This window comes from Lathamus discolor, chromosome 5 (assembly GCF_037157495.1).
Source record: "Lathamus discolor isolate bLatDis1 chromosome 5, bLatDis1.hap1, whole genome shotgun sequence".
Lineage (NCBI taxonomy): Eukaryota > Metazoa > Chordata > Aves > Psittaciformes > Psittacidae > Lathamus > Lathamus discolor.
In genome coordinates, this window is record NC_088888.1 from 38,718,826 (window position 1) to 38,730,963 (window position 12,138).

Consider the following 12,138-nt stretch of genomic DNA (forward strand, 5'->3'; position numbering starts at 1 on the left):
CACGCTCGTACTGCCGGCAAGGCTGCGCGAGCACGCGCGCGGCGTGCGTTAAGTACGTGAGGGTGCGCGCGCCCCTCCTCTTCCATGCCCTGCCGTCCTCCCCCGCCATCGCCGCCATGATAGGTGAGTGAGCGAGCCCGGATGCAGAACCGCCCTTTCCTGCCCGCCCCTTTGCCGCGGCCGCCGCTGCAGTTGCGGGCGCATCGGCCCTGGGGGGCGGCTTGGGCTGTCTTGCCTCCACTTGGTCCAGGTCGGCGTGTCCGGCCTCGCCGCCTGCCCTGATGCCTCAGTGGGGTGGGCCGCTTGGGACCACGCTGCGGGAGGTGGGGGACGCCCGTTGCTTGCGGTTCTCGGGGGTCACCGGCTGGGCGGTGCCTTCAGCACCTCCTTGTTTCGTTACCGCTCCTCGGGGGAAAGCGCTTGGTGCGCTTGGCAGGGCGCGCTGAGGGCGCGGGGTCAGAGTGTTAAGGTGTTCAGCGCTCTCCTTTACCCCTCTGGTGGAGATGACCCATCAGCGGCATGCCCAGGGTTAGTGACTGAGGTCGTTTCAAAGCTGTTTTTTATTGCCCCTCAGTTGTAAATATTTCTGGGTAGGGTTTATGTGATCTGTGGTGTTTTTTTGTGTTTGCCTTGTATCCATGCGTGGTGGTGGTCTTTCATGGTACTTGCTGGGGGTGCTCAGAAAAAGCAATTTAAGCCTAGTCATGTTGGACGTTTGACCCTTCGGCCCTTGATTTGGCTTCTGTGCCATCTAATGCTGATAATGACATGTGAATGGGTTGTTTTAGAAGTGGGGTTTTTAATCTTGTTCATAAGATCAGTGCATACCTAGGGAGACCCACAAATCACAGGATCCATTTTGTAGTCCTGGCATCTTGTGACACATTTCATCTTGCTTTCACTTTCTCATTTCTGTGGATTATTTAAGGTAAAAGCTGTAAAATATAAAATATGTGCTTGTATTTCAACAACTCCTTGCCTTCCTCAGACTTGCTGTTTCACCTTGAGTGTGGGTGTTATAGTTGCTGTATATGTAAGACCTGATCAACTTGAAACACATACGTTTATTGTTGAAGTATTTAGTGGGTTTTTTTATAATAAACATCTCAAAAGTAACCAAGAATCCTATGGATCTTTCAACTAAACATAATATTTTCAAATTATATGTATATGAACACAAGTATTTGGAAATGTTTTCATTCAGTTTTACAACAGCTAAAAAGAAAGTTAAGTTATGTGTATGGTATTTTCAGTCTGTCTAATTATTTATGTAACTGTTCTCTTAATAATGGGATCTTACTCAGTTTTCTTGCTAAATGGCCATTTTTATGTAACAAAGAATATTTTAAATGAAGAGCTTGGCTTAAGGAAAGCACAGAGTGTCAGGTATTGTACTGTCTTTCATCTTGCAGTTTTGTGTCTGCTGACTTCATACCTTGCTATACTATATAAAATTCTTCTGCAAGTAACAGAAGAGCCGACAAGGAGAGGTGCCATGCTTGACCTCATGCTCACCAACAGGGAAGGGCTGGTTGGAAATGTGACGCTCCAAGGCAGCCTTGCTTGTAGTGATCATGAGATGGTCGAGTTTGAGATCCTCAGGACAGTGAGAAGAGCGTGCAGCAAGCTCACTGCCCTGGACTGCAAGAGAGCAGACTTTGGCCTCTTCAGGAACCTGCTTAGTAAGGTTCCATGGGATATAGCCCTGGAGGGCAGGGGGCCCAAGACTGTTGGTTGATATGCAAGGATCACCTGCTACAAGCTCAGGAGTATTGCGTCCCAACTAGAAGGAAGTGCAGCAGGAGGGCGAGGAGACCTCCATGGGCAGATAAGGAGCTGCTAAGGAAACATTGAGGGGAAAAAAGAGGTTTATAAAAGGTGGAAGCAAGGACAGGCGGCCTGGGAAGAATACAGGGATGTTGTCTGGGAAGCTAGGGACCAGGTCAGGAAAGTTAAGGGCCACTTAGAATTAAACTTGGCCAGGGATGTGAGAGGTAACAGGAAGGGATTCTATAATTACATTGGAAATGAAAGACAGACTAGGGACAATGTAGGCCCCCTCTGGAAGCTCTCGGGAGAACTGGCTACCGTGGATGTGGAGAAGGCTGAGGTTCTTAAAAACTTCTTTGCCTCGGTCTTCACTGGCAAATGCTCTGACCGCACTACCCAAGTCTTGGAAGGCAGATACAGGGACTGTGAGAATGAAGACCTTGGGCCCACTGTAGGAGAGGATCTGGTTTGAGACCATCTTAAAAATCTGAATGTGCACAAGTCCATGGGACCTGATGAAATCCATCTGTGGGTCCTGAAGGAGCTGGCGAATGAAGTTGCTAAGCCACTGGCCATGGTATTTGAAAAATCATGGCAGTCAGGTGAAGTTCCCAACGACTGGAAAAAGGGAAATATGACCCCCATTTTCAAGAAGGGGAAAATGGATGACCCAGAGATCTACAGACCAGTCAGTCTCACCTCCATGCGTGGCAAAATCTTGGAGCACATTCTCCTGGAAGGCATGCTAAGGCACATGAAAAACAACAAGGTGCTTGGTGACAGCCAGCATGGCTTCACTAAGGGGAAATCCTGCCTGACCAATTTGGAGGCCTTCTATGATGGGGCTACAGAACTGATGGACAAGGGTAAAGCAGTTGATGTCATCTACCTGGTCTTGTGCAATGCGTCTGACACTGTCCCGCATGACACCCTTGTCTCTAAATGGAGAGATATCAATTTGATGGATGGACCACTTGGTGGATAAAAAACTGGCTGTGTCAATAACGTGGACAGTGGGATTGAGTGCGCTCTCAGCAAATTTGCCAATGACACCAAGCTGTGTGGTTCGGTTGATACGCTGGAGGGAAGGAATGCCATCCAGAGGGACCTTGACATACTTGTGAGGTGGAATGATGCCAACCTTATGAAGTTTAACCATGCCAAGTGCAAGGTCCTGCACCTGGTTCAGAGCAATCCCAGGCACAGCTACAGGTTGGGCAGAGAATAGATTCAGAGCAGCCCTGTGGAGAAGGACTTGGGGGTGCTGGTCGATGAGAAAATGAACATGAGCCGGCTGCAGTGTGTGCTTGCAGCCCAGAAAGCCAACCGTATCCTGGGCTGCATCAAAAGGAGCGTGACCAGCAGGTTGAAGGAGGTGATCCTGACCCTCTACTCTGCTCTTGTGAGACCTCACCTGGAGTATTGTGTACAGTTCTGGTGTCCTCAACATAAAAAGGACATGGAACTGTTGGAACAAGTCTAGAGGAGGGCCACGAGGACGATCAGGGGACTGGAGCACCTCCCGTATGAAGATAGGCTGAGAAAGTTGGGGCTGTTCAGCCTGGAGAAGAGAAGGCTGCATGGAGACCTCATAGCAGCCTTCCAGTATCTGAAGGTGGTCTACTAAGGATGCTGGGGAGGGAGTCTTCCTTAGGGACTCTAGTGATAGGACAAGGGGTAACGGGTTGAAACTTATACAGGGGAAGTTTAGATTGGACATAAGGAAGAAGTTCTTTACTGTGAGGGTAGTGAGGCACTGGAATGGGTTGTCCAAGGAAGTTGTAAATGCTCCATCCCTGGCAATGTTCAAGGCCAGGTTGGACAGAGCCTTGTGTGGGATGGTTTAGTGTGAGGTGTCCCTGCCCATGGCAGGGGGGTTGGAACTAGTTGTACTAAAGGTCATTTCCAACTCTAACTATTCTGTGGTTCTATGGTTCTATAAATGTTTTTACCGAGCTGCAGTGTGTGTTTGGTTTTGAATGCTTTTGAAAAGTTGAGTGTACATAAGGGACTGCCCATGTGGTTAAGAATTGATGCCTCTGGCCCTCATATTGGATTCTAAATGTTTACTTATAGCTCATAAAGATAATATTTATATGACTGAGTGAGGAAGTATAATTTCATTTTCACTGTGGCAGATGGAAATGTTTGTGAATATTAATTATGAAATTAGTTGCATATTTATAAACACGGCTTAACATGAGTTGCAACCTTAAATGATTTAAGTAACAACTTGTTGGGGGAAGTGGGAAAGAAAAAATCAGACCCTGGAGATGTAAGAATTGTCTTTAAACTTTATGATACAGAGACCTAGTCTGATTTCCTGATTTCTCAGAGGTCTCCTCTAAACATTTCTGAGTTAGGAATGACATGGTGATATTGGGGGCAGGAGGGGAAGGGTGAAATAATATATGTAATCTGTGTGCAGCTTTTTGACCAGAGTATTTAAAGAATTATCCTACAAAGGACATGGCATATTTTCTAAAATATTTTAGTGTCATATTTTTGGAAATGCTTTATGTCCTCCTGGGTCTTTGTGCCAAGGAATTTTATAATATAATTAGGCAATACATGACAATTCCTTTAATTGATTTGTAATTTCCCATCATTTTATGTTCCTTAGTTCTTGCTCTGTGAAATAGGAAAAATAAACCTGATTAATATGTTATTATTACTGTTTTTTCTTACTTCTTCTTATTAATCTCTGCTTTTATTCTAATTTTTTTGTCCAGTGAAAGAGGTGAACCTTTCTACTCCATCTTCCTCTAAGTGTTTGACTGTGCCCATGGTTCTTTTTTGAACTTTCCCTCTGCTGGAAGTTTTTTTAAGATATTTTGCTGTGGCAGATCTTTCTCTGTAACACTTACTGCTCCAGAAGAGGTTAGACAATTGACTTGTATCCCTGGCTTTTAATAATCTTCATACGATTTTCCATCCTACTTGTTATTACATTCTTCTGCCTTGTTAGATTTTTGTTGACTGAACAGAGATTTGTGGAGAAAGATTTCATTATAAATGGATCTGTGAGTGCTAGCATATTACTTAAAGAAAAAAAAAAAAAGAAAGCTTATTTCAGTAAGAGGTTATTCCTTGAGGAAGGCCTTCAAAATATGTAACTATTTTCATCAGTGTGAAATCTGCATTTAGAGTATTGCAACATCAAGTTAATTATGTTGCAGTCCACTTGTGTAGAAATTCTGTGGACAAATTTATCTGGAAAGTCCATGGCAGCTGCCACTCGCGTGGCAATGCAGTGACTTCATGAGTGCTTCTGGGATTTTAATTCTTGGGCTTATCTTTAAAAGTACTTATGAAGGTAAATGGTGAAGATGATTGTTGCTTTTATAAATGTTTTTAGAAGATTGTTCTCTAATAGGCTTCACTTCTAAGTGAAGTTGCCAGAATGATTCCTCAGTGGCTTTTTTCATTTATGGGTATATGTTTTTTTGTACATTTTCTGTTTATTTATATTGCTTGCTGCTTGGCTCTTCTGTTAAGGACTTTGGGGAAACTTCTCTATAGAAATTTATTTGATTTTATTTTAATAATTAAAAATAATTATACAAAAGAAGGTGTGTTTAAGTTGGTGTTTTTCATTTTGAATAGAGAACACTATGTCTACATTCTGACTTGATGCAAGATAGGAATCCTTGCGCAAATTACTGACCTTTAGGGGCCATATTCTTGCTGCTTTTTATATTTATAACAGAGCTACAAATTAAATGAGCTCAGTATCAGCTGTTTGAAGGACCTGTGTCACACTTACTGTCTTTTATCAGCCAGTTGTCAAAGGAGTTTGCTATAGATGAAAGCGTTTCTGTGGACAACTTCTGTACTGCCTTTTACCTCAAGCTTACAAGACTTCATGTATATCCAGATTTGTGCCTTTTTTGTCACTTCCTATTCACTTGTTTTTTTCTGTGTTCACATTTTCTTAGTGGCTGCATTCTGCTTCAGGTACTTCGTAAAGTAGAAAAATAATCCAGAAGAAATAGTTTCCTTTTAATCTGGATCAGTTCCCTGAGCTGATTCACAATGTGGTGACACAGAAGTTATAAGGGTCTATGTAACTAAGGGAGCATTGCTTCATCGTTTCATTGCCTGACTGTAAATTGTGGAGTCAGATGCAAAAGTGGTTGTGAATAGTGCAGTTGAGTGCTGCCTAAAGAACATTCCCTTGCCTTTGCTTCCCCCTTACTCCCCAGCCCTGTATTCACTGAGCTGACATAGATACTCATTTGACTCCGGAGAGAGCTAGTTACTGACTTGGGTTGTGAAAACCCCCACTTACTTAAGGGTGTGGGAGGTGTTTTAGTTTGTTTTCATTGACCTAACGTTCATTCACCTGACACATGTTTACTATTGGGTCAGCTGAGAACCAGTGTTGGTGCAAGGAGAGAGATAATGTGTTCTTTAGTTTTCAATAGGTATTACAGGAAGGTGGAAAAAAAAAGATTAAAACTGAATTTTAAGGAATGTACTGGGGCAACTTCTTGGATTTTTATTTTTTTTTTAAGTATCTCAAAGAGCAAAAATATGGGAGAAGACCCCAAAATGTGTTAAAAAATTTAGAAGGTGGGTTCTAGATAGTTAACAGTGACAGGTCAGCGTTTTTGTAGTGAATGAGAGGTGAAAGTAGTAGTAGAAACAGGTTGCAAAGGGCTTTGACAATGAAATATGATTCGTACAGCAGTAATCAAGTTAAGGGAGAATGTGAGCCTAGGAGAAGGTTTTAGCTATCTGGATGACCAATCACTCCTCTGTGTTGCACTTTTTTTCAGTGTGTCAGTAACCTTTCTGCATAAGTATTTCTCATTGTTATGAATATAATCTTAAGGAAGCAAAGTGACAAACTTTCAGAATTTCTCTGAATGAACTGAGACTAGAAAATAATGGTGCCAGCTTAGGAACCAGAGGAAAAAGTGTTTTAGGCATTGTCTATTAGATATTTTTAGGATATCATGTTGTGATTTTTTTTTTCTTTTTTTTTTTTTTTTCCCCCTTTTGTTGTTGTCATCTTGGCTTTCGATTTTGCTTATTTAGTGCCATGGATAGTTCCCCTACAATACGTACTTTTCACTGGAATGATAGCTTGATTTGTGGGTCACTGTTACACTTGTGTCATGAACATGTGCTATAATCTTTCTAATAGTTAATTTGATTGAATAAAACCTAAATCTCTGAACATTGAATATTCCTCACATTTCATAAGCATTACCTGCTTTGCTGGGGCTGTTTTGAGCCTCTTTTTCTTCTGCTGAGGTAACTTTATTGTAGTATATGTACAGAATTGCATCATAGAATAGTTAGGGTTGAAAAGGACCTTCAGATCATCTAGTTCCAACCCCCCTGCCATGGGCAGGGACACGTCACTCTAAACCATCCCACCCAAGGCTTCATCCAACCTGGCCTTGAACACCGCCAGGGATGGAGCACTCACAACCTCCCTGGGCAACCCATTCCAGTGCCTCACCACCCTAACAGGAAAGAATTTCCTCCTTATATCCAATCTAAACTTCCCCTGTTTAAGTTTGAACCCGTTACCCCTTGTCCTTTCATTACAGTCCCTGACGAAGAGACCCTCCGCAGCATCCCTATAGGCCCCCTCCAGGTACTGGAAGGCTGCTATGAGGTCTCCACGCAGCCTTCTCTTCTCCAGGCTCAACAGCCCCAACTTTCTCAGCCTGTCTTCATATGGAAGGTGCTCCAGTCCCCTGATCATCCTCGTGGCCCTCCTCTAGACTTGTTCCAACAGTTCCATGTCCTTTTTATGTTGAGGACACCAGAACTGCACACAGTACTCCAGGTGAGGTCTCACAAGAGCAGAGGGGCAGGATCACCTCCTTTGACCTGCTGGTCACACTCCTTTTGATGCAGCCCAGGGTACGGTTGGCTTTCTGGGCTGCAAGCACACACTGCAGCCGGCTCATGTTCATTTTCTCATCGACCACAACTCTTTGTGTGCGGCCATCCAGCCGGTTCTTTGTCCACCGAGTGGTCCATCCATCAAATTGATCTCTCTATCTCTCCAATTTAGAGAGAAGGATGTCGTGTGGGACAGTGTCAAGTGCTTTGCACAAGTCCAGGTAGATGACGTCAACTGCTTTACCCTTATACATCAATTCTGTAGCCCTATCATAGAAGGCCACCAAATTGGTCAGGGAGGATTTCCCCATAGTGAAGCCATGCTGGCTGTCACCAAGCACCTTGTTGTTTTTCATGTGCCTTAGCATGTCGTCCAGGAGAATGTGCTCCAAGATTTTGTCAGACACAGTGGTGAGACTGACTGGTCTGTAGATCTCTGGGTCTTCCATTTTCCCCTTCTTGAAAATGGGGGTTATATTTCCCTTTTTCCAGTTGTTTGGAACTTCACCTGACTGCCACGATTTTTCAAATATGATGGCCAGTGGCTGAAACATTGTGTGTGAATTTGTATTTCATTAGTTATTTTCCTACATAATGCTTTGTAATTACTTTATCAGGAAGAATTTAGAAAGTTAATATCATGAAATAGGTTATCATCAAAATACATCTAGTTTCTGTATGGTATATGTGAGCATTCTATATTTGTTTGTTCCTTGAAAAGGAATTAGAAGACTTGGATTTCTTTCTGAAGGAAAAGTATCAAAGTGGGGAGGAAAGAGTGTTGGTTGGGTTGATTTGTTTAATTTTTAATGATCACAGAATAGCAGTATTGTAATATCAAGATGCATTAAAGACTGACCAAGCAGTGGCTAGGATATCCTGATGAAGTTTTCTGAGCCTTTTGGACAGGGCCCTACAGATATAGATCTGGCAGTTTTAAAAAAATCATTTCTTATTGCCAAAATCCCCATCCTTTTCTATATTACTTGGTTACCTAGTGATATATCTGTAAAGAGAATAACGAGTAGACATGCACATATTGTTGTGGTTTAAACCGATCCTCACAGCTCGTCCACTCCCCCCCCCGATACCACCGCCGACCGAGTTTGACCCCCCCAAAGAGAGAGTGTGCCCTTCGGGGTAACTCCCAGTTACCTCCCTGGGCATGACGTGCTGTGGTATGGAATACCTCTTTGGTCAGTTTGGGTCAGGTGTCACAGAATCACAGAATCCCAAGGGTTGGAAGGGACCTCAAAAGATCATCTAGTCCAACCCCCCCGCAAGAGCAGGGTAACCTACAGTACATCACACAGGAACTTGTCCAGGTGGGCCTTGAATATCTCCAGTGTAGGAGACTCCACAACCCCCCTGTCCTGTCTCTGCTTCCTCCCAGCCTCCCCTTGTCCCCGGCAGAGCATGAAGCTCGCAAAGTCCTTGGCCAGAATAAACATTACTTAACAACAATTAAAAACAATCGGTGTTATCAGCTCTCTGCCCAGACTGGAAGTCAAAACACAGAGCTTGCACCAGTTACTAAGAAGGAGCAAAACAGCTCCTGGTAAACCCAGGACAACATATGTTAAGATTTCACTCTGTATTGTGCTAAATTCTTGTTGTGATAGGGTTGTGTGACTTCTGCTGTAGCTGAATCAGTCATTAAAAGGTTTTGCTGCCATTTCTTTTTTCTCTTGCTACTCCCTCCCATTCTCTGATGCCATCTGTGCATCCTGCCTCTTTCCTGTCGCTGGCCGTAATATTAATTTGACTGTTGAACTAGTTGAGTTTGCTATTGTAGCAAAAATCCTGCCCATTTTCACTGGATATCATCCTCAAAGAAGGGCCCAGTGAACATCAAAGTTGGCTCAAGATAAGTGGAAAGCGCAATAGGAGATGGGAAAAATGGGACTAAGTAATTTTAGCAGGGTGCTTTTTTGATCTGTTTAGTCCTTTGGCATATTCACTGTCAGTTGTTGTAGGGTATGTTTAGCTCCTGCTGATGTTGGGAACATATCCACAGCTGATAAACGGTTATGCAGTCCTTTGGACAAAAGGCATTATAAAGGAGGAGATTATATTTAAAGTCCTATTTCTTCTTCTGAGTGGCAAAGAATGATAAACCAAGAACAACTTTTGTATCGGTAAGGATAAATTTTTGCATATGTGATGTGTAAATATAGTATTGGTTGCCGAAACATTTAGTCCAGTCTGTAAGATGAGAATAAAACGAAGAATTTAAAATTCCACTTATTCCCACAAAAGATTAGGAGAACACCTACACTAGCAAAGCAGAAAAAAAATAAAAAGATACTTTGGAAAGCTTAACAGCAAATGTTGCTGCTTGAAAGTCCCTGCCAGAGTAATGACTGTGGCTTTTGTAGGTACATTGAAAGCTGGAGACATTCTTGGATTCTGTTTTGATAACACTGTCTCAAGAGGTGGAGTAGCCTTCTTAATTGGAAACATGTGTATCCCTGTCTACTGAAATAAATCAATTGCACTACCATACACTGTGTCATGGTGGCATGGTACTGTCAGCTGTGTAAGTGCTCAGGTCACAGAAGCAAACAATACCAAGAATGGTGCAGGTTTTCAAGTTTATTTAGTAGAAGCCCAAGGGAGAGTGAAGCCATTAGTGGGAATGTTGTTCTTTGCCAAACAGGTTTGTGTAAAACAGATAAAAATTGATTGGGAAGAATTAATTGTGGGGTTTTTTTTGGTGTTTTTTTTTTTTTTTTTTTTGTGATGCACTGTGTGTGAGTATTGTTCAACTTGTAACACAAAATGTAGCCAATTATGTTAGAAGTTTTCCATTAAAAGAAGTAAAAAATGGACGCGTGCAGCTATATACCCGGAATTCAGAGTGCTACTTCAAAGGTTGGTTTGGAGATGATTAGCAGGCAATCTTTAATTATACAGCTGTCAGTTGTTTCACAATACACGATTTCTCCCTTCTGAACTACAGTGTGTGGTATCTTGCAAGTGTTTGAATTTAAGAGGATTTGATAATCATAAAGTTACTAAATTTTAATATGGTAAATTATGGTCTTTAAAATGTAATATTTCAGTTTCCAAATGTTGTACCTTAGGCCTCTCCCAGTTCCTTTATATTTTGATCAGTGCAAAAGAAACAGAAAAATATATGACTTTACAAAATAAGGATAAAAATCCATCAGTTTTATCTTACATAGAAGAATTCATCAGTACCCTCTTGTACGTTTTATTCTTGATGCAGGACAAGATGGGGAACTCATTGCTGTGTATTTTTTGAGGCAGACTTGCTATGTTTTATTGCTTTTCCCAATAAGCATGTTCATGCCTACATTAGTATTGTAAAATTTGACCCAGGAAAGATTGTAGCACAGAAGCTGTTCTTTGAGGCATATGAAAATAACTAAGAGATTTGCCACGTAATCATGAAATAGCTATTAAAAGACAAGGGATGAGAGGAATCATTTGAGTTCTCTCCAGCCATTAGTCAAATACTAAATTTGAGTTCAGTAATCTAAAGGGTAGAAATTAATGAACAATTAAGTGTGAGACTGGCTTTTATTTCATACCCTTCAGCTATTTGTGTGGTGGTAGCTGATATTTGTGCTGGTAAACATGCATCTCTTCTGAATAAGGCAGTCTGATTAATGAATTCTTATGAATTCAGCCACAAGATTGCAGTAAATAACTTGTCACAATTATAATGCGTTAAGTATGCGATAGCTTTACATAGTACATTTCAGTGATGTCTTCCTTCACAGTGGCTACATACTTATCATGGTTAAGCCACAAAATCTTCAGCAATTCATTCTAAATATATCACAATGTCTTCCAAAAGAAGTGGCATTGTAAATTATATGCTTCAGGGAAATTAACCACGTTAACTGTTTTTCTGCTTTGTAATCTCCAAGCAGTTACAATAAATTTTTACAGCAAAAGCTCTGTCTTTGACTTTGGAAACCTGTGAAGCTGTTTGCAGAAATTAGTGCGTCTATTCATGCTAACAGTCTCAATGGAGGAAAGTTTTTAAACTTTAAAATAGTTTACAGCTTTCATCCTCTCTGGTGACCTGTGAAATTGTGATATTATATGCCATTATTTTCTTCTCCATTTATCTTTGGGGTGGGGTGGGGGAAAGAGTGAGACACACACACATTGAAAAGGAATGATGGGCCATTGCCTGTTGGGCATCTCCAGAATTAATTATCTGAATTCTGAATACAGTTTTTAACCCACACCTCTCAGCTTTATTCCAGTTATGACTGTTAAGGAAGACTGATGATTTCCTATACTTCTCTGGTTTGAGCTCAGTTGAAATGATGAAAGGAAGCTGGTTATCAAATCAATGATCTCAAGGAGTTTATTTTCTATATATGTCAGAAGTTCTTTCATTATGTATTATTTGTCCCTATAGCATAGATCTTTTGGTAAGAAAATAGCAGACATTTTCATGTGCTTTATTGTATGCTTTTGGAATTCTTTTGACATTGTCTCATGATTTGAGGTCACAGTTCA

The 12,138-nt window shown here is 41.7% G+C and overlaps 2 protein-coding genes across 3 annotated transcripts in view; one reads left to right on the plus strand and one right to left on the minus strand.

The window, feature by feature from the left end:
- PACRG (parkin coregulated) overlaps positions 1–204 on the minus strand; it is a 240,920-nt gene extending 240,716 nt beyond the window's left edge. The window contains 2 exon segments of the mRNA XM_065680444.1: positions 4–51; positions 54–204. Coding sequence (XP_065536516.1) covers positions 4–51; positions 54–204 — 199 coding nt within the window.
- The window catches only part of PRKN (parkin RBR E3 ubiquitin protein ligase), a 730,480-nt gene continuing 718,372 nt past the window's right edge, over positions 31–12,138 (plus strand). For both annotated transcript variants that reach the window (XM_065680442.1, XM_065680443.1), the window contains exon 1: positions 31–123. In XM_065680442.1, the coding sequence (XP_065536514.1) occupies positions 117–123 (7 nt within the window). In that variant the 5' untranslated portion in view covers positions 31–116. The remainder of the gene's footprint in view (positions 124–12,138) is intronic.